This window comes from Balaenoptera physalus (genome assembly GCF_965194825.1).
Source record: "Balaenoptera physalus genome assembly, chromosome: 4".
In the NCBI taxonomy this organism is placed as follows: Eukaryota; Metazoa; Chordata; class Mammalia; order Artiodactyla; family Balaenopteridae; genus Balaenoptera; species Balaenoptera physalus.
In genome coordinates this window covers 141,037,545-141,064,459 of record NC_138891.1, presented here as the reverse complement: position 1 = coordinate 141,064,459, position 26,915 = coordinate 141,037,545, and the positions used below count along the sequence as shown (strand labels likewise).

The 26,915-nt window shown below is 44.4% G+C and overlaps 1 protein-coding gene across 5 annotated transcripts in view; it reads right to left on the bottom strand.

Moving 5' to 3' along the window:
• Positions 1-417: 417 nt before the first annotated feature.
• The window catches only part of B3GALT5 (beta-1,3-galactosyltransferase 5), a 165,637-nt gene continuing 139,139 nt past the window's right edge, over positions 418-26,915 (bottom strand). For 2 of the 5 annotated variants that reach the window (XM_082458877.1, XM_082458876.1), the window contains one exon: positions 418-12,233. In XM_082458877.1, the coding sequence (XP_082315003.1) occupies positions 10,538-11,473 (936 nt within the window). In that variant the 5' untranslated portion in view covers positions 11,474-12,233 and the 3' untranslated portion in view covers positions 418-10,537. Of the gene's footprint in view, positions 26,471-26,915 lie in introns of those variants that run through there. The other 3 variants (XM_082458874.1, XM_082458875.1, XM_082458873.1) reach the window with 3 other exon arrangements.

Sequence of the window (26,915 nt, the reverse complement as noted above, 5' to 3'; positions counted from 1 at the left end):
AATTAATTTATTTATTTATTTATGGCTGTGTTGGGTCTTCGTGTCTGTGCAAGGGCTTTCTCTAGTTGCGGCAAGCGGGGGCCACTCTTCATCGCGGTGCGCAGGCCTCTCACTGTCGCGGCCTCTCTTGTTGCAGAGCACAGGCTCCAGACACACAGGCTCAGTAGTTGTGGCTCACGGGCCTAGTTGCTCCGCGGCATGTGGGATCTTCCCGGACCAGGGCTCGAACCCGTGTCCCCTGAATTGGCAGGCAGATTCTCAACCACTGCGCCACCAGGGAAGCCCCCTCCACCTTCTGTTTTGTGTCTCTGATGGGCTGGGGATGCACCTGCAGGAAGCATGGATGGACAGTGGCCTGCAGGTCTGCGGTACCACAGCAATCGTGGCAGATACGTGCTCAAGTCAAAGGAAAACACATCTGTTTCAATCATTTTATTTCCATTTAAATGAACTTTGAAAGATCAAGGATCCAAGCTATACCTCAGAGATGAGTTACCAGGAAGACCTAAAGGTACAATCATATCAATTCACAAGCCTTGATTTCTTAAACTTAAATGGTAGCTTTTAAAGACTATAAATATACCTGAGAGAAAGAAAATTCCAAAGGATGCCTGCCTCATAACACCCTGGGCTTATGATTCCCAACAGGTTACCTCACCTCCTGTCACTCGCCCAGGCACTGCACCCTAAAGACTCTGCAAGAGTTACAGCTCCATTTCTTTGCTTCCAAACTCCAAGTGAAACACGAAATCCCCATCTCTTACAAAGATAAGCGTGTCAAGGTTGTTCAGCATATTTTTCTAAACATATAAAATCAAAGTCGAATTTTTAAAATATTTTCCCCAAACAGAATAAATATAAAAAACATCAATGTCGGGGGAAAAAGGAAGATTGTCCCGTTTAAATCTTACATTGCTGACTTTTCAGGAAGAACACAAGTTTATCGCATCATCGACAACTGAGAACGAACCAAGTTAAGTGCACTCTGCTATCATAATAATTTAATTTTTATTAAAGATAAATACCACTCTTAATACATCATAAATAAATACATATGCCTACTCCCAAAATATGATGACATAAGAGTCTAGTAAATTCCCCCAACATACAGGGAGACAACATTTTCAGGTATCATTCAGTAGTATAGAGTTTTATTTTTATTTCTTGTTTTTTAGGACAAGCAAAATTTGACCACAAAGTGTCCTCGGTTGGCATTAAGTAATTTCCAGTCACGCTGGATTTTTCTTGATGTCTTATTTGACCAGGTGGAACATAAATCAATCCCCACCCCCCACCCCCAGCATCTGACATTTTCCAAAGCAGAATTTAACTAAGAGTATCACTACTTCTTTGGTTTGTCTCTGTTTGAGGACTTGAAGACCTTGCGTTAACTCCCCCGGAATGTGTGTGGCAGGAGCTCTGGGCCAGGCCGGGTAAACGCCACCCTGGTGACCTAAACTCTGCCTGCATTGGGCACGGGTTTCTTCAACCAGAGTACAGAGGTAGTGGGACAAAGAGACAAGGCAAAACAATATGACACCAAAAGCTACATTTGGCTATGGAATTCATTTTTCTACTTATATTTAAGGTTGATTATGTCTGATAAGAGAAGAATTGGGTTTTTTAATTTAATTAAAAGCTAATTTTTTGATCTGTCCCTATTCCATCTGGCAGGCACTAGGACATACCCCCGCTTCCTTGTCTCCTGGGCTCACCCAGGCTTCATGGCTCTTTGCCCCACATGGGAGGCGGGGAGCTTCACCCCTCAGTGTCCAATCTGAGAGCAAAGGGTTTTTCCTCACAGTCATACTTGAAAAGCAAGAAAATAGAGGAACTCATGCTTCTAAGTTCCCACAAGCTACAAATCCTTCCATCAAATTCAAAACAGAGAATGTAAGCGTATTTCACCTCCCAGACACATCCTTGAGAGTTTATCTCTAACACACCTCAGCCCAAGTTCACATACAGATTTCTGGATCATGTAGAACCAAACAGACGTAAAAATGAGTAGCAACAACAATCTAGAAAAGAGGTTTCAGGGATGGGTGCTTGAAGGGACCTGCGGTTCACTTTATCTTCTACTCCACCCCACCATTCTGCTTGAACACCTAACCCAACAACTAGTTTATTAAGTATCTCCTCCCCACCAGGCAGGGGCCTGGAGAGAGGGAAGAGAAGCCTGGGAGAATCTGACAGTCACTTGGGAAATTGCTAAAATGTCAGTCCTGATATGACAAATGCCAAAAATGAATTCTTAAAAAAATGAGAAAACAAATACTTCCAAACGGGAGGCGTGGAGAAAAGGTAAACATCCCGTCTATTTTTAAAATGAGGCGGCACAGCAGGTGTTGTGTAAAAGCAGGCTTGTCAATTATTTAATCTCCTGTAGAGCCGTAGACGCTCAGCCTGGAGAGCCCAGGAGAAGCACCGAGACCCGGCCTTTTCCCTTTAGCTGGTGTATCAGGGCTCAGTGCAGCAGACCACTCTAAATAGTAGTGTGGGCGCAGCCCTTGCTTCTAAGAAATACATCCAAATTCAAGAGGCTGTTTGATCTCTTTCACTTTCTTTCACTTTTTCTAAGTATCCTGCCTGAAAGGTGGAGCTCAGGAGAATCTCTGACCAAGGCGACTGCAGACCATTCCTGCAGCCCGCGTTTCCACCACACCAAGCGCGGCACGTGGCACATACTTGCTGTGTAACAGGTGACAAGGGACACCTCTCAGACTCCACACTGTCACGTCCAGGGCTGAGAACACTGGGGACACCTGCTCTTCACATCCCACGTGGGCAAACATCACCTCGCTCTCCTTATTGCCCTTCACAGACTTGGGGAGGGCAGATAACGTACAAAAACCGGCTGCCACTGAGCATGGAGCCTCTATTTAGAGCCTCAGATCACACCTTTACACACACGTACACACACACACACGCACACATGCATGTACGCTGATAGAAGCCAATGCCTGCAGTGTTGAACCCACAGTCTTTGGAGGGACGGCTTGTTTTGCAAGGGCTTCGGGTAAAGAGAGGTGAAAAGTGGGCTGGACTGGCCTGGAGGGGTTCGTGTTCTGAAGCCAGACACTTGTTCAAGCGGTCAGACGCAGACTTGAGTGAACTCAAGATGGGGCTGGCCAGGACAGGACAGGTTGGAAGACCCAGCTAAACAGGAGATTCCTGGGACACCATAGATGACAACGGGCCAAGTCCCAGAAGGTCACATAGGACAGGGAAGGAGCAGACGTGCTGTCAACACTTGGAGAAGAAGTGGTGGCACGTGGAACAAAGACAAGACGGCAGACCCCTTGCGCGCTTGGGCGGGGCCAGTCCTGAGCTTCCCAGGAGACTCAGGAGGCTTTGCCGGTCCTTAAGCACCGCGGGAGGGCTCACCAACCATGCCCTGGTGAAGGGGGAGGCACTGAAGGCTAAGGGGGTTGGTCTCTGCCACATCTGAGCCTCCCTGGCAGGTCAGTAAGTCACTCTGAAGCTCAGCCCAAAACCAGTGGGTTGTTTATAATAAGAATAGCTACCGTGAGGAATCGAGGACACAGCAGGTATGGAAAAGGTTTATGATGTCTGTCAACAGAGAAGGCACTGAACAAACACTTCTTCTTTCAGTTGTCCAGCGAACAGACACCCCCTTCATCTTCTTGACACTGTGTGTTTACCCAGCTAAGGCTCTGTTTGCAGAACAGATGGCTGGCCGTGAACCTGAGCTTGACTCTCATTCCTGACGTCTTGTAAAAAGCACTCAGCATATTTTCCCAAGGGGTGAATAAATAGAAGAATGAATGGCTGACATGAGTTTTCTGATGCTGGTTTCTGATCCTGGAGATGCCGCTAATTGAAGGACTTAGCAAAGTCACTCCATTTTCCTGAGTCCTGGTTTTCTCATCTGGAAAAAGAAGGCTGTTTTTTAAACTGCATATAATCTCTCAGGCACCTCCGGCTCCATCTGTTTTTTACCTGCTCAGGTTGTCCTACCTTCTGAATTAACTGAGTCTAGAAATACTGCGCTCTGCCATGTTGAAGAACGCAGTGGGTATAAGAACTTCTTCAAGAGTGCCAGGGAAGATTAAAAGGAGAGAAAGGAACAGGAGCTGAAACTAAGTCTTAAAGACTCACCCTGAAGATCTCTTGATTTGCCCACGGATCACTATAAAATGCACCCAAATTCACAGCCCAAACACTGACCGTCATCAGAAGCACCCAGGTTACTGAGCAATTTACACGCAATGTCTCAACTAACACAATAACCCTGTGAGGTGGGAACTACTATTGTCCCATTTTTCAGATGAAAATAAATGAGGTAAAGATAAGTAACTTGCTTATGGAGCGAGGGAGCGAAGTAAAATTCAAACCCAGGCAGCCCAACCCCAGAGTAACCACTTTCAAGAGGATCAAAACACTCACATGAAAATTAATTCAGTTTGTTTTAAAAGTACATTTTAGCGCTTCATGCCAGCACGTGGGGATCACTGGAGCAGTGCTGGGGTGCCCAGCCGTAGTTGGCATCGCCAGTCTGACTTCTGAAACCGCTCATGGCTCATGGACAGGAGGACAGAATTCCCCCAGGGCAATCACTCAGCTTCCCTGGGCCTCTGAGTTTCCTGATCAGATCCACTTTTCTAAAAAAAATTACTCTCTTTGCAGCAATATGGATGGACCTATAGATTATTATACTAAGTGAAGTAAATCAGACAGAAAAAAACAAAAAGCCTATGATATCGCTTATATGTGGAATCTTAAAAAAATGATACAAATGAACTTATTTATAAAACAGAAATAGACTCACAGACATAGAAGATAAACTTATGGTTGCCAAAGGGGAAAGGTGGGAGAGGAAGGATAAATTAGGAGTTTGGGATTAGCAGATGTACACCATTATAAATAAAATAGTTGAACAGCAAGGAGTTACTGTATAGCACTGGGAACTATATTCAATATCTTATAATAACCTATAATGGAAAAGAATCTGAAAAGGAATAGATTTATATACATGTATGTATAACTGAATCACTTTGCTGTACACCTGAAACTAACACAACACTGTAAATCAACTATACTTCAATAATTCTTTTTTTAAAATTATTCTAGGTGTAAAGTGGAGGAGAGGTTGGAAGGCAACATGATCAGATCTGAGACCAGTAAAAAACATGTTGCCTGAGACCAGCTGATCCAAGATGGTGCCCTGGACTGAGGCTGCAAACGATGGATGTGGAGAGAAGAGGCCAAATCCATGAGAATCGGCAACCATCAGGCATGGCAGGGCCGCAGCAAGGCACAGGAAAGTCGAAGAACTGAACAGGCAGATGGACAGTGACATTTCCTGCAACCCGAAACACTGGGGGAAGACAGGGCTAGGGGTCGGAAGGGTGAATATGTGGTTTCGATGTGCCTTTTAGATGCACCTGGGAGGGGTGTCCAGGAGCAGATGCTACTTGGGAGCTCAAGGAAAGGAGGTCTGACAGGTTTTGTGTGTTTGGATTTTTCCTCCCTCCCTTTTTGTAACCCTATGTGGCTACCGTGGTGTGTTTTAAGACAAATAGGAATTAGGTACATAGGAAAGAAAGAGGCAGTACAGCACCATGGGTGTAGCATCAGGCTGAGGGTCAGCAACCCTCTGAGTGCTGACCTGAAGCTCAAATTCTGCAAATCTTGGTTTTCACACATAAACTAAAGGGATGGGACCAGAGCTCTAAAACCTCTTGAAGTTCGGAAGCACAGCAAGTCTACCTTCACCTGAAACTGTCTCTTTACCTTTTATTGCAGGTGTCATCATCGTTAGAAATGAGGTCTAGTTCGTAACAATTTGGTTTACTGTTTTCCTTCTCCTGAGACTAAAAGCTGCATACGGTTGAGGAAAAGATCCAAAGTTTTATAATCATGAAAACAGAAGGAGGTTGTAGATGAGATAAGATGGGCCATGGCAGGGGCCGGGGGTTGGGAGGACTCGGGGACAGGCGCACGGAGTACATTATAGGATTCTGTCTACTTCTCAACGTGGGAGGTTTTCCATTCTCGAAAAAGGGGGATGTGAGGTCAAGAAGCACTGCCATATAGCATTTCTAGGTTTTCAGGTCCCAGTTTTCAGTAAAAACAGGATTTCAGCATCCCATTTACTGATTGATACTGGAACCATACATTGGACCCATAGTGTTGGCTGCATGTTAGAAATCCTTCACATTTTAGTCGAGGTTCATCACTTCCCCTCTAAAACCACCTTCCATAAAGGTCATCTCACGTCCAATCGACAAATATTTCTTGAGCATCTACTATGTACCAGGAACTGTGCTAAGAATTTGAGGTACATCAGTGGAGAAAACAAAGACCCATTCCTGCACAAAGCTTTTGCTCAAATGGGGTGAACTATAAATAATAAACAAAATAGACACGTGATAATAAATAGATACTGTATACTCTGTTAGAAATTGATAAGTGCAATGGAAACAATATAAGAAGGCAAGGGGACAGGGGGTGGGTTGAGTTGCAATTCCAAAGAAAGTAATCAGGATGAGGCTCATTAAGAAGGGGATATATGGCCAAAGACGTGAAGGAAGCAAAGGAATGGGCCACGAGACTGTCTAAGGAAAGGGCGAGCCTGGCAGAGGGAACAGCCCTTGCAAAGGCCCTGAGGAAGGTGGAGGGTGGCCGGATGCTCCAGGAAGAGCAAGGAGGCCTGTGCTGCTGGAATAGTACCTCCTTTCAGGGAGGCCAGAGTGAGTGCGGGGAGGGTAGGAAGGGATGAGGTTAGAGAATAACAGAGGCAGACAATGATATTAAAGATGCGGCTTTTCTCAGACATGGGACGTCACTGGAGGGTTTGGAGCAGAGACGTAAGATGCTCTGGTCCGTATTTTCAAAGAAGTAGTCTGGATGCCGCCTAGGAAACAGACCAAGGGGATGCAGTGACGGAGGTGGAGAGACGAGGTAGAAGCTATTGCCGGAGCGCAGGTGCGAGGTGATGGGGGCTTGGATAGGGTGGCAGCAGCACAGTGAGGGGCAGTGATTGGCTTCTGGATATAAAATGATGGTCTCTCTCCTGACATACCGGCTGAGAGAGAGAGGAGTCACAGATGGCTCCGAAGTGTTTGACTTGAGCCACCAAAGGATGGAAGGGCCATTACCTGAGGTAGTGAAGGCTGCAGGTGGTGTGGATTAGGAGTGGAGGGAGGGGTTCATCCCAACTTCAGTTTTGGATTTGCTCACTATGGGGTGTTAAGCAGGCAGTGGGACATATGAGATTGAAAAGTGAGAGAGAATTCCGGGCTGGAGATAAACGGGCATCCTCAACACGAGAGAGGATATTTTAAACCGTGGGGCTGGATGAGACCACCAGAGTACAACCAGGGAAGAAAGGAGGCCAAGGCAGAGCGAGGAGATAGAACAAGCAAAGAAGGGACCGCCGAGGAGAACCCAAAGCATCCAGCGTCCTGGAAGCGGGCGAGACCAGCCGTGCGGGCAGCACGATGAGGGCAGAGACCAGACCTTGGACCCCGCATCCCGGGCCATCAGTGACATCGGTGAGAACCATCTGGTGGAGTCAGTCACCAGACTCTGATTTCAGAGGGGATTTCAGACAGAAAAGGAGACAAATATGGAAAACGCTCTTGTGGGGCTGAACAGCAAAGGGAGAAGTGGGGCAGTGAAGGGAAAGGGTTTTATGATGCTTTGGAAGATGGGGAATGACAGCACATCTGGCCACGTGTGGGCTGAGCTGGCAGAGGGGAGATGGACGGTGAGAGTGGGAGTGAGGCCTGGGCAGGGGTCTTGCTCTTGAAGAGGTAAGAAGAGCTGGGAATCAAGCCCCAAAGTGGAGAGGCTGGCTCTGCGGGAGCCCAGCAGAGGGGAGGATTCGGGGTTCAGATCCTGGAGGGTGGGTGTGCGTGATGCGGAGAGACTGGTGAAGGGCCAGATGTGCAACCTGAGCAGCCAAGGCAGCGGGCACCTGCATCCCTCTGGACACTGACTGCATCCCTGGGGCCCGCGGACCGCCTAGGGGCCGCAGCGCTGCGTGTAACCAGCACACACGGTGCCCCCAAGAGCTGGGGTTCACATTCTATTTTTGCTGCTTTTCAGCTATATAAGCTTGAGCTAGCTGTTCATGTTCTCTCTCTGCCTCGGTTTCCTCATCTGTAAAGCAAGGAAACAGGTGGTCACCTCCCCACTGGAGTGGTTGTGCACATTTAAGGAGGTAATATTTTTAAAGCCCTTATCTCAGTGCCCAGCAAATAGCCTTTGCCATCAGCATCATTCGTCCCTGGATGCCTGTGAGTGAAGCCACTGCATCACCAGCCTGGCTCCTCTCCAATCCCACTTTGAAACTCACTTTGGGTGTTATTGGAAAAGCATCGCTTCGCCTCCTAATTCACACTTTCACGGTTTCTCACTCTCACCCAGGCAAGACGGCATCACGGAATACAGCTCTGGCTGGAACCTGCATTCCACAACAAACAAGCTGTGAAGTCTCGGGCAAAGTCTTGGGCAAGCCTCCGGGTCTCTTCGAGCTTTATTTTCATCCTACGTAAAGGTAGGACCAAATGAGCTCGAAGGTCCCTTCGAGGTCTACAGTCACGAAACATTTTTTTCCCTCGAGAAGAAAAGGTCTTCATTACATAAAGAAATAGAGTCGGCGGGGGGTGCGGGGGGCCGAATGTGTTTTGCAGAAAGCCCTTTAAGAACGCAGACAGGCTCTCGGTGGAGCTGAGCCTGTGCTCATGGACCCCTATGGCCAAGGGCTTTGGGTGGATGCTGAGAAGACCAGATCCTGAGTCAGCCACACTCACCCACCCAGCCCGGTGGCCACATGAACACGCACACCAGACAAGGGCTGGACTGCCAGACAAACTGCTTCACCCTCAAAGATCACCGTTGAGAGGCAGCCCATCCTACGGGACCGAGGGATCCACCCTGGCAAAATCCAGGCTTCAAAACACAAGTTCAGTCCCTGATTTCCCACCTGAGAAGGTGGCTTTTCTGAACATGACCCAGCACGTTCAGAGCATCCAGGATAAGAAAACACATCTGCCAAGAAGCAGCTCCATCCAGATGCGAGAAACACTGTGCAAAATAAGATGCCATTTTGCCATTTAACACGGCCATGACCACTTTGCAGCGAACATCTCTTTCTGAGTTCAGGTAAGAGGTTCGCCCAACTTTTGTAAGTTTCACAGCCACGTGAGGTCTTGGCTTTGCAGGCTGCTAACATCCAGTTCCGTAAAGTAGAAAGTAAGAACCGTTCATCTCCATGACCGGGAGCAAGATGGCTCTGCGTGTCATGTGACAGTGACTGAACGGGCAAAGACCCTGGCAAAAAAAAAAAGTGCTTCATTGCCACCCAACCCTGCAGAACAGGGTTCTTCCAAACCATCAGAAGAATATTGAAGGTTTAACTCCACACCACAAAACTCAGCTGTTCCTTGGCCATCTGAGAAGGTCACAGAAGCTGAGCTGGGATCAGATTTAGGAAACGGACCCAGGAGGACGCTCCCTTGACCAGGACTCAGTTCAGTGCTCAGCATCCCAGGGGGTTCTTAAGAGTGTCTTGAGTTAAATCCACCCAAATTCCCAGAAAAGCTCCCAGCATCCTTCACAGACGAAGCCTTGCATCCAACTGCCTTCCAGTTTGCACTTGGAGACCTGACGTGCAGACCAAGGGCATGTGAAGCCAACAGGCGGGGTTGCCGCAGATGGCTGGGGGGAAATGCCATGCTCTCGGGGTCCCACACTCAGCAGAGTGGCCAACGAGTCTGTACCATGGGCCGAGATTCACAGAGATTTCTGAGCCAAATCTTTAAAGGCTGATTGCTGTCTCGAGCTGGATGTTTCTTGGGGGCTGAGCTGCAGCCGCTGTGGAGGTGTCTTCTGGCACGTGCTTTGCAGTGAGTTGAGGGCCAAGCTGCTAACACGGTCTCAGGCCAGCCAGACCCACTGCAGTGAACAAAGGGAGCTGGGGGCGCATTGGTGCACCCCAGTCTCTGCACTAAAAAGCACAGGAATGGGATCTGAGGAGGAGGGGACTCGAGCAAGGGACTGACAGATGCCAGCAGCAAGGCTTCCCTCTGAGCCTCCCTCACTACCGTCCTCTCCCAAGAGGCAGCACGCAGGGGTGGACTGAGGCGGTGGGCTGAGAGGTGGGCTCTCATCCCTGCTCCAGTGTCTGCTGGCTGTAATCCTTGGGACAGGCCCGCGTGCTTCTCTAAGCTGCTGTTTCCTTGTGTGTGAGATGGGGTGCTAACATCCACCCCTCCATACGGATGCTGACCCGACGTGAGAAAATGCAGGCGTACGTCACTTAGTGCAACAGGGTAGGTACTCGAGAGAGAGTATTTGTTATGGCTTGGGGCACCAAATGGGGATTCATCAGCGGTAGCATTCAGGTTTAGATTGGGAAGCCTTCAGGATATCACCCTCACTCTTCTGCCTCTTCCTTCCTTACTCCCTCCCTACCCCAGGAGTCTCAGCCGTGCCATCCAAGATCTTTCAAAAACCATCACCGTGGGCTGTCTGCTGTGTGTCCAGATGTTCCGCTGGGCTCCCTTCAGATATCTGGACACTCTTCGTCCAGGGAACTTTCCAGAGCCTGCCAATACGCCAGGATATTGTGAGGCTTGATATAATGGCAGGCCACAATCTTCTTGTAACGGCATATGGTGAAGGGTAACCCATTGGGGAAGAAAGTCTGCTTGGAGTGAAGCTCCTCCAGTTTGATTTGCAGTTTTTCCAGGCAGAGCCCCACAAAGACATCTTCCAGTTTAATGAACGGGACACTTTCAGCAACGTTGTACACCTGGCCCGCCACATCGCTGGAGAAAACATAGCCAACGCCGGAGCAAAAGGGTGGGTACTTGTCCCACGGATATTCGAATTTACTAACAAACCACTTATTGTACCTTTTCCTGATTGGGTATTCGTTTAGTTTTAAGAAGCCGGTGAAAAACCGAGTTGTTCTATTTTTCTTCAGGAGCAGTTCAGTCAGATAGTAGATGTTGACAAACATGTCAGAGTCTGTTTTCATCACGAAAGATGCCTGCGGACAAAAGCGGTAGATCCACTCCATACCCATCATGGTCTTCAGAGTCAGATTGAAATAAACATCCATGAAGTCCTTCTGGATAATATCGCGATATTGCTGGCTCTCCTGGGCCACTGCTCTCGACATGCCCTTACTGGGGGTGGTTCCCAGGAGGAAGAATGTTTTTATTCGTTTTCCCCCCACGATCTTTTCTCTCCCCCACGTGTTCCGGATGACCGAGCGGGCAAACATCTGTTCGTGGGATGAAGTCACCAGCAGGACAAGGAAGGGGGCATCCTGCCTGCAGTCTATATCTGGGAGCTGAAGGAAGTTCCCACCTTCGTTCCTGAAAACCAATGGTTCGCCTTTAAAAGCACTCAGACCGTCCAGGCTAAAATACAGACAAAGGGCTCCCAGGACCACCAGGGATATATATATCCATCTCATCTTCACATAAGCCATCTGAAAGGAACAAAATCAAATGGTTAGACCTCAAAAGCAGGAGTGCCTGTTTAGCTTCACCCTGGGAGGCTGAAATGGGGGACAAGACCCATGTTTCATGGCTCAGGTTTTAGAAACTCTAGAATCTTGTTGCACACAGAAGTGGAGCGCCAGGGTTCTACACAGAGGCAGAGACGGCTGCCAGTGTCCCGCACCCCCTAATGGACGATCAGGATCAGCCAGCTCTTCACCGATGGGAGCCTCACATTCCTTACCTAGAAGGATATGGAAACACATGGTTCACTAGGTCTGTCCTTCCGGTTCTGCCCTTCTCTGACTCCATAACAACATCCAGCTAGAGAACCTGCAAGGCTAGACCTAAATGTACAGGCCATTGGCATTCTTCTCTGATTGATTTAAGCACCACTTCGTCACTCCCAGAAAGAAGCAAAACCAGTCTTCAGATGTGCACAACTACCTTGGAATTCTGTCTCTGCTAGCAGTGGCCATTTTTTGTTTTGTTTTGTTCTGTTTTTAGGTTACTGTTTAAATCTCCTGATTCTTTTATCTTTTGCTCACCTCTCTTTTATTCTCCACAAATTCAGGATCATCCATGTCAGTGTTATAACATTAAGAAAGCAAATAACTCACTCTTTTCCTGGGTAAGATGAACCTCTGGGTTGAAAGCTAAGCCAAAGGGTAGATTCCAAGAGCTGTCAGCACGATCAGGTTCTGGGCTTGGTTTGTTTGCCAGAAAAATGACTCTCTTCCTCGGGACACCCTATAAGGACAAACCAAAAAGCATAGTGTCATTAAAATCACTCATGACTCACCAGCAGCTCTTCACCTTTTGCTGTACTGAAGCATTTGCTGTAGTGCCAATGCACCACCCACCTGCAAGACATTAATCCCCAGCCTCACTTTTCTCATCTGTAAAATGGGTTCAGTCAAGACAAATCCCAACACATGGTTCCCCTGTTGACAATAATAACAGCAAGCAAATATCCGAGAATCTTTTTAGCCTAATGGGTTAGGAAATTTTTAAGGAGACACGACAGACATGTAAGTCAGTGACAGTCACGTAACAGAGTCCATGGCTGATGCTTAAAGAACCTAACACAGGGAGGAAACCAACCCATCAATTCTCAACTCAGTGTCCATGTTTTCAGAATGTTATGCTAGATAAGAGGACATAGGAGTTAGCAAAAAAAGAAACCCACCGAGTGAAATGTAGAAAGGGTTGGTTATTTTGATAGCAAAAGAGGACCTCGAAATTTCAGTAAGTAAAAATCTGTCCCAAGTACATTCTTCATAAAAGAAATGGAACAATGATGGAGCTTTCCAGAACTAGCCCACTCTCTGGAGGCCAACTCGGTCCAGCTGCTGTTCTTCTGGGTCCCCCATGGAGCTCCTGACCAGCTGCAGCCCCCACTGACTTCACAGAAATCACCACAGGACGCAAGAGGGCTTGAGGGGCTTCCCTCGTGGCGCAGTGGTTGAGAATCCGCCTGCCAATGCAGGGGACATGGGTTCAAGCCCTGGTCTGGGAAGATCCCACATGCCGCGGAGCAACTAGGCCTGTGAGCCACAATTACTGAGCCTGCGCGTCTGGAGCCTGTGCTCCGCAACAAGAGAGGCCACGATAATGAGAGGCCCGCACACCACGATGAAGAGTGGCCCCCGCTTGCCGCAACTAGAGAAAGCCCTCGCACAGAAATGAGGACCCAACACAGCCAAAAATAAAAATATTTAAAAAAAAAAAGAAACCTAAGTCAGGCTGCTTTAGCAGGAAGGGGAATAAAAAGCTGTGCAAGAAGAAAGACAGGGAACGAAGGGCACACACAGGGCACAGATCTGCCTATTGGTGCCAGGAGGTAGACATAGGATGATTAAGAGGATGGAAGACAGTCTTCTTTCAAAACCCTGAAGACGCCACACAAAAGCTGCTAGAACTGATAAACAAATTCAGCAAGGTAGCAGGATACAAGCTTAACGTACAGAAATCCGTTGCATTTCTTTACACCAACAATGAAATATCAGAAAGGGAATGTAAAAAAAATACCTTTTAAAATCGCAACCCCAAATATAAAATACTTAGGAATAAACCTCACCAAGGAGGTGAAAGACTTATACTCTGAGAACTATAAAACATTAATAAAGGAAGTTGAAGATGATTCAAAGAAATGGAAAGATATCCCATGCTCTTGGATTAGAAGAATTAATACTGTTAAAATGCCCATTCTACCCAAAGCAATCTATGGATTTAATGCGATCTCTATCAAATTACCATGACCTTTTTCACAGAACTAGAACAAATAATCCTAAAATTCATATGGAACCATAAAAGACCCAGAATTGCCAAAGCAACCCTGAAGAAAAGAACAAAGCAGGAGGCATAACCATCCCAGACTTCAGACAATACTACAAAGCTACAGTAATCAAATCAGCGTGGTACTGGCACAAAAACAGACACGTAGATCAATGGAACAGAACAGACAGCCCAGAAATAAACCCACACACCTATGGTCAATTAATCTTCCACAGTTAATCTTTCCACATACAATGGGAAAAAGACAGTCTCTTCAGCAAGTGTTGGGAAAACTAAACAGCCGAATGTAAATCAATTAAGTTAGAACACACCCTCTCACCATACACAAAAATAAACTCAAATTGGCTTAAGGACTTAAACATAAGACGTGGCACCATAAAACTCCTAGAAGAGCACATAGACAAAATATTCTCTGACATAAATAATGCCAATGTTTTCTTAGGTCAGTCTCCCACGGCAATAGAAATAAAAATGAAAATAAACAAATGGGACCTAATCAAACTTACAAGCTTTTGCACAGCAAATGAAACCATAAAGAAAACAAAAAGACAACCTACAGAATGCCAGAAAATATTTGCAAATGAAGCGACCGACAAGGGCTTGATTTCAAATATACAAACAGCTCATATAACTCGACAACAAAAAAACAAACCAATCAAAAAATGGGCAGAAGACCTAAAGAGACATTTCTCCAAAGAAGAAATACAGATGGCCAATAGGCACATAAAAGATGCTCAACATAGCTAATTATTGGAGAAATGTGAATCAAAACTGCAATGAGGTACCACCTCATGCTGGTCAGAATGACCATCATTAAAAAGTCTACAAATAACAAGTGCTGGAGAGGGTGTGGAGAAAGGGGAACCCTCCTACACTGTTGGTGGGAATGTAAGTTGGTGCAGTCAATATGGAAAACAGTACAGAGGTTCCTTAGAAAACTAAAACTAGAATTACCATATGATCCAGCAATCCCACTCCTGGGCATATATCCAGACAAAACTACAATTCAAAAAGATACACGCACCCTTATGTTCATTGCATCACTATTTACAATAGCCAAGACAATGGCCAAACATCCTAAATGACAGATGAATGGATAAAGAAGATGTGGTACATATACACAATGGAATATTACTCAGCCATAAAAAGAATGAAATAAAGTCATTTGCAGCAACATGGATGCAACTAGAGACTATCGTACTAAGTGAAGTAAGTCAGAAAGGGAAAGACAAATACCATATGATATCACTTATATGTGGAATCTAAAATATGACACAAATGAACCTATGAAACAGAAACAACATCAGGGACATAGAGAATAGACTGGTGGTTGCCAAGGGGGAGGGGGCTGGGAGAGGGAAGGATTGGGAGTTTGGGATTAGCAGGTGCAAACTGGTATACATAGAATGGATAAACAACAAGGTCCTACTGTAGAGCACAGGGAACTATATTCAATATCTTGTGATAAACCATAATGGAAAAGAATATGAAAAAGAATATATATATGTATGACTGAATCACTTTGCTACATGGCAGAAATTACCACAACATTGTAAATCAACTAGACTTCAGTTTAAAAACAGAGAGAGAGAAAGATAGTGTTTGTTCAGAAAATCATGCACACACAGTAATAAACCATGGCTGTTCAGACACGAAATGCAAAAACCTGTGTGACCTGTCACACAGCAGAGTGACTCGTTCAGGAGCAGATAAACCTCTGGCGGAACTGCCTCTTGACTCGCACCTACACCCTCCATGACACGCAGATCGCCCTCAACCCAGAACTTCTTCTCATTGTGGGATGGCTTCTCACCACGGATTTCATCACTCACAGCTCCCTCTCAATCCTGACAGCAGACAAGCACAGAAATCTACAAGCAAACAGGTGAAAAGCTGAAGCCAAACTTCAGCAGTCTCATCCACATAGGCAGGTCCACTCTTGAGCTGCCCATGGTAACTGCGATTATTATCATTTGTCTTCTGCTGGAATGTCCTTTGAACTGTGGGCTATTTCAGGCTCTTGACTTCATTGCAGGAGGTGTGGTAGAACAATCTGATTTCAGAGTGGATGCTCTTGTAACAAGTGGGTGATTTCTACTTCAAGGTGATGAATACTTACTTATGCCTGTCATTTTTTCCTATATAGTAATCACATAGCTTCCTCCAGCCTGTCATTACTTGCTGATTGTCTTTAAGAAAGTGGGTGGATTCTACTGAGGACACATGACTAGGAAAGGAGCTTTGTTTTTCTAGCAGAAGTAGAGAAAACCTTGTGACTTCTGCCTGTTGGGTTCAAGATCACTTGGCCTGGCCTGAAGCAGATCCCTGTGCCCAGGGTCTGGACAAAATGTTGAGGCCATGACACTCGGCCAAAAGACTCACTGAGGGGGGAGGGTTTAGACCCCTTTTTTGATTCAAACACTGACCTACACAGTTGTCAAGAGACTTCCCTCAAACTCCCAAGACTGTTCAACCCAAACTTTCATTTACAAAGACGAGCCATGAAGAGTAAAACATGGACATTTGAGGAGAATTAGCAGCTAGGAGGAAGGATTGGGCAAACATCTTTGTAGTCTTCTTAAGAAAGCAGATTTCCACATGACACCCTAATAACAAGTTTCACAACTGCCACATGCGTATAAATATTGTGCCGGTTACAAACATTCCTACCCAGATCCTAGTGCAGGCCTTGTCAAGACACCTCCATGGCAATATTCTGTTAACCATCTTGTATTTCTAGGTGTTATGGAGTGCAGAAGCAAAGAAAGTGAATGCCATCGCACATAACCATTCACTAATTTAAACTTGACCTTTCCCCACATTTCTGAACTTGGGATCACCTCACCACAGTGGCAACAGGTGCTGCTGAGTCACACATACTTTTTAGGATTCCTTTATTACCAAAGGGCCAAGGTGTAAGACAGCTAGTCACGGCAAACCCTCATGGTCCTCCTGTGATGGACGGAGCCACCTGTCTACATCCACCTCCCCCTCTAGATAAATAATGACATCCACTCCCCTGTTCCCGGACCTAAATCCTCAGCCTTTTAATAGAAGAATTCAATAGGCACTTCCCTCTGGGAATCTTTGGGTTAAGAAAAAAATTAGCAAAGAAATGATGGGATATCATATCTGCCCTGCTACAGCCCCAGGAGCCCTAGGAACCCCAAGGCCTAGTGCAATGGGAACGAAATGGTAGGAGATGCACAAATATTTATTGAATAAGTAATCTGGGTAAAGTCTATGAGCATAAAACAAAAGGCAGTTTTCCCCGCATCAATAAGCCCCGTCGCTCGGCTCATTCGTTCCCCTCAGGGTGGACCCACATTCATACCTCACCCTGTTCTCATAATGTTTAAGCCTCTCTAGTAGTAAATGTCCATGTTCTGGGATCCAGGCTTCTGGCCTGGGGGTACTGTGAAGTTTCTTCTTCATCAGTTCCAATGACAATACATATTAATAATGAGCAATGTGGGACTTCCCTGATGGGCCAGTGGTTAAGACTTCCCCTTCCAGTGCAGGGGGTGTGGGTTCGATTCCTGGTTGGGGAGCTAAGATCCCACATGCCTCATGGCCAAAACACCAAAACATAAAACAGAAGCAATATTGTAACAAAAAAGACTTAAAAGTCTTTAAAAGTGGTCCACATCAAAAAAAATAATAATAATAATAATGAGCAATGCAAACGGTATTGTTTTTTTCTCTTAAGATGACAGCCACGGCCTACATGAATCTCTGCTGTAAGTATGATTGCAAAACAAAAATTCACTCCAAAAAAATGTTTAAAGGACCTTATCTCAATAACCTAACATCTTCTGGTCAGCCTTTTATTTTCTTTCCCTTCCAAATCAAGCTTCTGGAATAAATAGCCTGTACTCACCACTTTGTACAGCCTTATCCCCCAATTAATTGACTTTCAACACACTGCTATCTGCTTCTACTCCCATTGCTTACCTGAAAGCACTCTACCAAAGGTCACCGATAGCCTGCTTTGAGTCAGGAAGGAATTAACGGAGGAATACCGATAGCCTATTCCTCCTCCCCACTTCTGCCAAGAATGCTGCCTTTACCAGCTTGTTCCTTGCACAGAATTAGGGTCATGGATGAGCGAAGAATTGAGAAATACTGGAAAAGGCGGAGAGTCACTAGTAGACCAGAACAGAATCAACATGGAAGATAAGAGGTGCTGGGGTGAAAGAAAGGGCTGGATTGGAGAGATGTTGGAGAATTTACAGGACGGGGACCGGGTAACTTGGAATTTACAGGACAGGGACCGGGTAACTTGGAAGGTGGCAGATTACAGGGAAGGAGCAGGGAGAATTTTAAAATGTTGTTGGGCATTATGAATGGAATCGCCTTTGGCGTCCTTTGAAAGATTTCAGCAAAGATTCTAATTGCCTTTTGGATATCAAACGGCTGATATTTTCATATATATCAGATGAGACTGTAAAAGATATAACGTCAAGACTGGGCCACAAGGCACATGAGCTCTACGCAGCCTTCGTCTTCCATGACCTGCTGGTGATGTTGGGTGTTTCTTCTCGTAACAGACACAGTCCTTGGCTTCTATGCTGTGCTCATCTGCTTCTCCTCTGATCACTCTGATTTTTCACCCTGACTCTCCTTTGTTGGCTCTGCTCCTCAGCTTGCCCCTAAAATTCAGGTGTGTTGCTAACCCTCTCCTGTTACTTGACACGGTCTCCCTTATCCACCCCCCCTCCCCCGGTTATACACAAAATCATCCCCTAATCCGTATTGTCCTTCCGCACTTTTTGCCTATCTCCAAATCCAAATGCCAAATGGACCTCCCATAGACATCTCAAATTCCACTCCTCTTTTCAGGCTGAAGGGCCTGAGAATCCACTCACAAGCACCAAACTCAAGCCCCTTTTGACTGTTTGATCTCACAAACTCTGGACTTAACCACCTCCATTCCGGCCTCTATGCTGTCAATCAGAACTTTTCAAAACCACAAGTCCAGTAGTGTCATTCCAGTGCTTAAAACTTTCCAGTGGCCATGGACTATTACTCAGCCTTTAAAAAAGAATAAAATAGGGGCTTCCCTGGTGGCGCAGTGGTTGAGAATCCGCCTGCCAATGCAGGGGACACGGGTTCGAGCCCTGGTCTGGGAAGATCCCACATGCCGCGGAGCAACTAGGCCCGTGAGCCACAACTACTGAGCCTGCGCGTCTGGAGCCTGTGCTCCGCAACAAGAGAGGCCGTGATAGTGAGAGGCCCGCGCACCGCGATGAAGAGTGGCCCCCACTTGCCGCAATTAGAGAAAGCCCTCGCACAGAAACGAGGACCCAACACAGCCAAAAATTAATTAATTAATTAATTAATTTTTAAAAAAAAGAATGAAATAATGCCATTTGCAGCAACATGGATGGACCTAGAGATGATCATACTAAGTGAAGTCAGTCAGACAGAGAAAGACAAATATCATAGGATATCACTTATATGTAGAATCTAAAAAAAGTAACACAGATGAACTTATTTAGAAAACAGAAACAGACTCACAAGCATAGAAAACAAACTTTTGGTTACCAAAGCAGAAATGGAGGTGGGAGAGGGATAAATTAGGAAGTTGGGACTAACAGATACACACTGCTATGTATAAAATAGAGAGACAACAAGGATTTACTGTAGAGCACAGGGAACTATATTCAATATCTTGTAATAACTTATAATGGAAAAGAATCTGAAAAAGAATATATATACATATATAATATATAAGTGAATATATATATACATATATATAAGTGAATCACGTCTGCTGTACACCTGAAGCTAACAGAATACTGTAACTCAACTGTACTGCAATTTAAAAAAAAAAACCTTTCCAGTGGCAACCCATCACCTCCACAGTGCAGCCCACACTCCTGCCACTAGATGGCTTAAAGTCCCATGAGTGCACTGCTTTGTTTCAGACCTCCGTTCTGCTCTCTCTGGCCAGAATGCCCATGGTCTACCAAGTGATCTCCTTTTAATCCCTTCAGATCCGGCTCAAACTTTGCCCCTTGAGTGAAGTTCTCCTGTCATCTCCACCACAATTCCTTGTACACACCTTTACCATAACACCACCGGATTAGAGTTATTTGTTGCTACATTATTTGTTTATACTATACTGTAAGTGGCTTGTGACAGGAAATATTTTATTGGTATTTATTTAAACCTCAATACCTCATAACGTACTTTTCACATAGCAGATGCTCAGTAAACATTCACTGGCTGCGTAAATAAATATTTACTGTTACGGGTTGAATTCTGTTCCCCCCAAGTCCATATACTGAAGTCCTAACCCTCAGGACCTCAGAATGTGACCTTATTTGTAAATAGGGACATTGCAGATGTAATTAGTTAAGATGAGGTCATACCGGAATAGGGTGGTCCCTCATCCAATATGACTGGGGTCCTTAGAAAACAGAGAGATTTGGACACAGATGCACACACACACACAGAGCACCATGTGAAGATGAAGAGAGAGATCAGGGTGATGCTTCTACGAGCCGAGGAACATCAAAAATTGTCATCAAACCACCAGAAGCTGAGGAAAAGCCTGGAGCAGATTCTCCTTCACAGGACTCAGAACCAGCCCTGCTGACACCTTGATCTCGGACTTCCAGTCTCCAAAGCTGTGAGACAGTAAATTTCTGTTGTTTAAGCCACTTGCTCTGTGGTCCCTTGTTATGTCAGCCCTAGAACACTTATGCATTTACTAAGTGAATAAATGAATAAAATTACTCAAAGCAGTTATTGCCGGAATATCTGCAACGCGTGTTGTGCGAGCTGTGCTAGGCAGCAAACACAATACGGTACTAGGTGGAATTCCTCCCACAAGCCACATTGCATTTAGATCTGTCAGGACATGCTTCCTCCTCTCTCTATGAATATTCTGAAAGGAAAAATGTTTTTTCCATAATTTTCCGTAATTTTTCCCCACTTGATTTTTATTTCTGTTTAAAGAAAACTCTAAAGGCAGGAACTGTTACCAAAGACTAGACAGATGGTTACAACATTCAAGAGTCAAAAAGAGCTGGGGGCCATTTCCATTCAGCTGTGTCCCATCCTTCCTTAGTTTTTTCTGTCTCATCTTACCTCTCCAGAACTACCCTCTCTCCTCTGGCCACCTCTAGGTCATCATAGCTTTTCAGTGAATCTATGGAAACCACCTTTCTTGAAATGGAAAAAGAAAATACTGACATGCAAACATCATCTCCTGGTCAAATGCCAGTCACCTCCTTGTGTATTTCACTGTTTCTCACTCGAAAACCCAGCACAGACACCATGAATCAGTGGAAGGAGCACAAATATGTGAGAAAGACATTTCACTGACCTAAGTCACCAATTCCCAAGTAGTCCTGAATGAGTCACTGCCCTGGGACATGGGGGGAAATGTGGCTAAAATTGCCAGAGGGAATTAACAGAACCAAGACCCACATGCTCAGGAAATTTCCCTCAGACACGGGTTTCTTATGGATTCTGCTTCCAGCTCACTCACATTCACTTCGCTCCAAATCTGGCTGGAAGCACACAGCTTGCATTAAAGATAACGTTGGCAAGAAAACCAGAGATTTTAATGTGAAACGATTCACAGTGAAAATATGACACTTTTGAAAAGCTCATTAAAATTGTTAAACATTGATGGATTTGTTAGCTACTCCTACTGTTCCACTTAACAACAGCTCTTCGTCTTTTCACTGAGTGCTGGTTGTTACAGAACAGGCTGGGTGGGACCATTTTCCTATAAAAAACGAAGTTAGAAATGTGCCCTAAGGGTTTTATTGAGAATATATAGTTTATTTTAATAATAAAAGAAACAAAGCATATCAGTTGGAGAAACAAGAGCTCAAATTTAGACTAAAATAAGTGAGTTATAAGCACTGTTTTCAAATCCTGGTAATTTTCATTTCAAGCCAGCATTCCCATTATGATAACTACATGTACTTCTGAATAGCAGTATAACTGTATACAGACCTAAGAGGAAAACAACAGGCCATCATCCCAGCAATAAACCAATAAAACCAGGAATTAACATTAAGTTTAACAAGATCATCAAATCCTAACCACTTAGAAATAAAGAAAATTAACTCTGAGGTGAAAAGGAGATATTAAAGGTGTAATAACAGTTTAATTATAAAACAAAACAAAGGAGAACACTAGATAAGATTCCTTAGAATGTGTTCAAAGTTGCTTTCAGAGGCAAATGCATAGCCTTAAGTATTTCCATTATTAAAGAAAAGAAGGAAAGAAAAGGACTAAGCTCTCAAAGAATTTAGAAAACAAATGAAAATTATAGAAAAGAGTTGGAATAATAAAAACTAAAAGCAGGATTGAGTTAATTCAAACATTAAAACAAGATATTATTGATAAATACACACACATCCTCTCTTTGAAATGGACTAAGCTGTAGCATATCCAATAAATACAGGAAGAGGGGGCAGGAAAAAATAAAATGAGAAATGGAAAATGGGAAATGATACATACTGAAGACAGTCAAGATGTTAAGAGTTCTGTGTTTGGAATCCAAGGAACTGGGTTAAATCTTAAGTCAGTCACTTGCTAGTTATGAGACTCTGGGCATATTTACCTTCTTAAGACTAACTGATTCACTTTGTTATAAAGCAGAAACTAATACACCATTGTAAAGCAATTATACTCCAATAAAGATGTTAAAAAAAAAAAACATACTGGAAAACACCAAAAAAAAAAAAAAAAGAAAATCTATTGGCCACAGAGGGTTAAATATATTTCTGGAATTAAAAAAAAAAAAAAAGACTATTGTCTCTATAAGTGAGAAATGGAAAACGTCTAAAATGGTAAGATAATACTAACTACCTTCTAAAGTTTTTGTGAAAGTCAATTAAGTACCTCACATTATCCAGTAACTAGTAAGCACCAGGCTACATTCTAAATCATTCCTAAGACTTCCATGATGTTAGTTTGTTTGATTCATAAAGCCCCACCATCCCTTCTTACATCTGCAGATTAATCACTTAATGTGGTCCTACTAGGTCCACTGTGCAGGGTGACACTTGTGATTTCATCTTCAAAATAATGCAATTCATAGAAATAGGTGAAAGGTCAAAATCTTCCAGGTTTGTGGTAGAACTGACATGGCTGTGTATGAGCTGTGAGGGGGCAGCTGACATGGAGTGATCTGACAAGGGTCAAAATGTCCTCCCCAAAATATGCCCATACAGCACAGTTTCATGCTATAAGAACCCTCCTACTAAAAGGTATAGAGGTAACCTAATGAGAATCTGCCTGCATAAAGGTGGACAATGAAATGACAACAGCAAGACAATGTCTAGGAAGAGAACAATGAGGAGCAAAGAACAGAATTTAGGAAACAAGAGTCAGGAGGGGAACAAATGGAGGTGAAAAACGACCAACTGGACACATAAGAGAAAAACCAGATTACAGGCATCCCTCGGTATCCACAGGGATTGGCTCCAGGACCCCTGCGGATACCAAAATCCAAGGATGCTCAAGTCTCTTATAAAATGACGTAGTATTTGCACATAACCTACGTACATCCTCCTGTATACTTTAAATCATCTCTTGATTACTTTTTTTTTAATTTATTTATTTTATTTATTTATTTTTGGCTGCATTGGGTCTTCGTTGCTGTGCGCGGGCTTTCTCTAGCTGCGGAGAGCGGGGGCTACTCTTCCTTGCAGTGCACGGGCTTCTCATTGCAGTGGCTTCTCATGTTGCAGAGCATGAGCTCTAGGCACGCGGGCTTCAGTAATTGTGACATGCGGGCTCAGTAGTTGTGGCTTGAGGGCTCCAGAGCACAGGCTCAGTAGTTGTGGTGCACGGGCTTAGTTGTTCCGTGGCATGTGGGGTCTTCCCGGACCAGGGATCAAAGCCATGTCCCCTGCATTGGCAGGCAGATTCTTAACCACTGCACCACCAGGGAAGTCCCTAGATTACTTGTAATACCTAATACAATTTAAGTGCTATGTCAATACTTGTAAATACAGTGTAAATGCTATGTAAACAGTTGCAGGTGCGAGGTTTCTATAATTTCTTTTCTTGAATATTTTCTATCCATGGTTGGTTAAATTTGAGGATGCAGAACCCACGGATATAGAGGGCCAAATGTAACATTCCAATAGTGTCTAAAAACTAACACTTCCTATGTGCCAACTACTGTGTCTAAGCAGGTTTTATGTGATGACTCATTCAGTACTCACCACACATCTCCGAGGTGGGTGCTAATGTTCTCCTTCACTGAGGAGAATCCCACAGAATGAAGTCACTAGAGTGAGTTCACAGTCAAAGCTAGCATCTACAGCCAGGCAAAGGTCCACAGTCCTAAACCCCACTGCTCAGTCCCCTCCCCTCACAGAGAAGTGTCCCAGGGACCAAAGGAGCCTCAAGGAGGAAGAGGTCATCATCAATGTCAATCCTACAAAAAACTGTGGAGCCAGAAGCTCCTGGGCTTCCAAAATGCAGCTTCAGTGGAGGAACTGTGGCTAAAATCAGAGAGCAGATGACAATCCTTAGGAAGAAAAAGAAGGCAATGGGGGCAGTTGGCTTAAATAAAACTCTCTGTCCAAGGAACCAACAGCTAAAGAGACAAGAGTCCACAACATGGGATGTGGGAAGGGGAGGGAAGGAATGGATCTGTTGGGTCAAGTCTGAGAACAGGACAAACTAGGACAGCAATAAATAATAACCAATGGGGAACTATGATGGAGAGAGAAAAGCAGAAAAGAAATAAATGCCAGTCAATATCTTTCCCATAAGTTCATGACAGTAAGAGTATCTTATGTGTTAACAAGTAAGGGTTCATCAATAACAAAAAGCAAACACCCATATTTAAAAGTGGGCAAAAAACTTGAATAGACATTTCTCCACAGAAGATATTCAGATGGCAAATAAACTCATGAAAAGATGCTCAACATCACTAATCATTAGAGAAATGAAAATCAAAACCACAATGAGGGGACTTCCCTGGTGGTCCAGTGGTTAAGATGCCACGCTTCCACTGCAGAGGGCATGGGTTCGATCCCTGGTCAGGCAACTAAGATCCCACATGCAAAAAACACAATGAGATACTAGTTCACACCCACTGGGATGGCTATTACAAAAACACAACTTTTTAAAAATTAACCAGTGCTGGCAAGTATGTGAAGACATTGGAACCCAACCTGTGCACTGCTGGTGGAACTATAAAATGGCACGGCACTGTAAAAAACAGTATGGCAGTTCCTAAAATAAGAAACCCTAGACATACCATATGATCCAATAATTCTCCTTCTGAGTATAAACCCACAAGAAATGAAAGCAGGGGCTTGAACAAATATTTGTACACCCACGTTCACAGCAGCATTATTCACAGTAGCCAAAATGTGGAAACAATCACAATAGCCAAAATGTGGAAACAATAGCCCATTGATGGATGAATGGATAAACAAAATGTGTCATATTCATACAATGGAATAGTATTCAGCCTTGAAAAGAAAAGAAATTCTGACACATTACAACACTGATGAACCTCGAAGACATGATGCTAAGTGAAACAAGCCAGTCACACGAGGACAAATACTTACAAGAGGTCCCTAGAATGGTCAAACCCATAGAGGCAGAAGGTAGAATGGTAGTTGTTAAGGGCTGGGGGCTCTGGGGAGAAATGACTGATAACGGGTACAGGGTTTCCCTTTGGGATGATGAAAATGTTCTGCAACTAGATAGTAGGGATGGTTGCAAACCACTGTGGATGTACTAAATATCGTGGAATTGTGGCTAACGTGGTCAATTTAATTTATGTATATTTTACACAAATTTATAAAAAAGAATTTGAGGGTCAATGAATTGTAAACTCTATGCAAAAAAATATATGATGTGGATATTATATTCCAATAAAACTATTAAATAAAAAAAGAAAAAGGAAAGAATCAAGGGTTGAAGGGAAGCCAAGATGAGAGTGAGTGGGAACATGGAGTCCTTTCCATCAGTGTGGGGGAGGTTTGGCCCACACTGTGCCCCACTGTGCCCACGTATGTGCCCACACATATGTCAAGCGGACTGTGTGTGTGTTGGGTGCAGAGGGGTGAGGGTGGGAGAGAGGTGGAACTGCAAGTTGGGGAACCACTGGATTAAACAAAATTAAACAGGCTTCTTTAATGCAAGACTTTTGGGAAACTTTACAAAGACCATGTGCAGAGTGAACCTCAAGAGAAGATTCACAGGCAGAGTTGCCCAAATTTCTCTGATCTTCGAACAGTGTGTGAAACATATCCCACAGACTAATGAAGACATCGAACAAACAAGGAACAGACTGACTGCGTGGGGTAACAGCCCAGATGGGGTGGGGCAGCAAGATAGCAAAAGCCATCAGCCCCATGAATCTGAATAACCAACCACATGCAAAATGCCCTTCTAACTTCCGAAGTCTTCTTCTCTAACCATTCAAATCTCCCACATGGTGGTTGGCATCATAGGTTTTCATTAGCCTGAAAAAGCTCCTCCGTTCTACCTGATGGAAAAACAAGTACAAACTACAGGTGATCCAAGAAGGAGTTTCAATTAGACAAGTGTGAGAAGCATGTTAGAAGTCAGCAAAACAAGAACCAGGAAAAGTGGGCATGCGATACTGGACGTAAGTGCTATGCCCTAAGTCTAAAATGGGACGTGTAGATCCGTCAAAGCGTTAACGCAGGGGAAATTGCATATTTTGCATGTCAATATTATGACATAGTATGAGTGTGTTTCAGGTTTGGTAATTGCAATCATTGTTGCTTTTGTTGTGGTCATCCATGTACAATGCTTGGTGTCAGTCTATTTATCTCTTGTAAAAATAAAATACAGTGTGTGTGTGTGAAAAAAAAAAAACCACTCTTTTTAATTGCATGTGCACCATTTTTAGAATCTAAAAATCAACATAAAAACATAATGGAGAAAAAATGTATGTTTTGAAACTTTTAAATGTATATATGAAATAATTTATGGCTGGGACTTCCCTGGTGGTCCAGTGGTAAAGAATCCGCCTTCTAATGCAGGGGATCCCTGGGTTCGATCCCTGGTCAGGGAACTAAGATCCCACACGCCACGGGGCAACTAAGCCCACATGCCACAACTACTGAGCTTGCACACCTCAACTAGAGAGCCTGCGTGCCACAA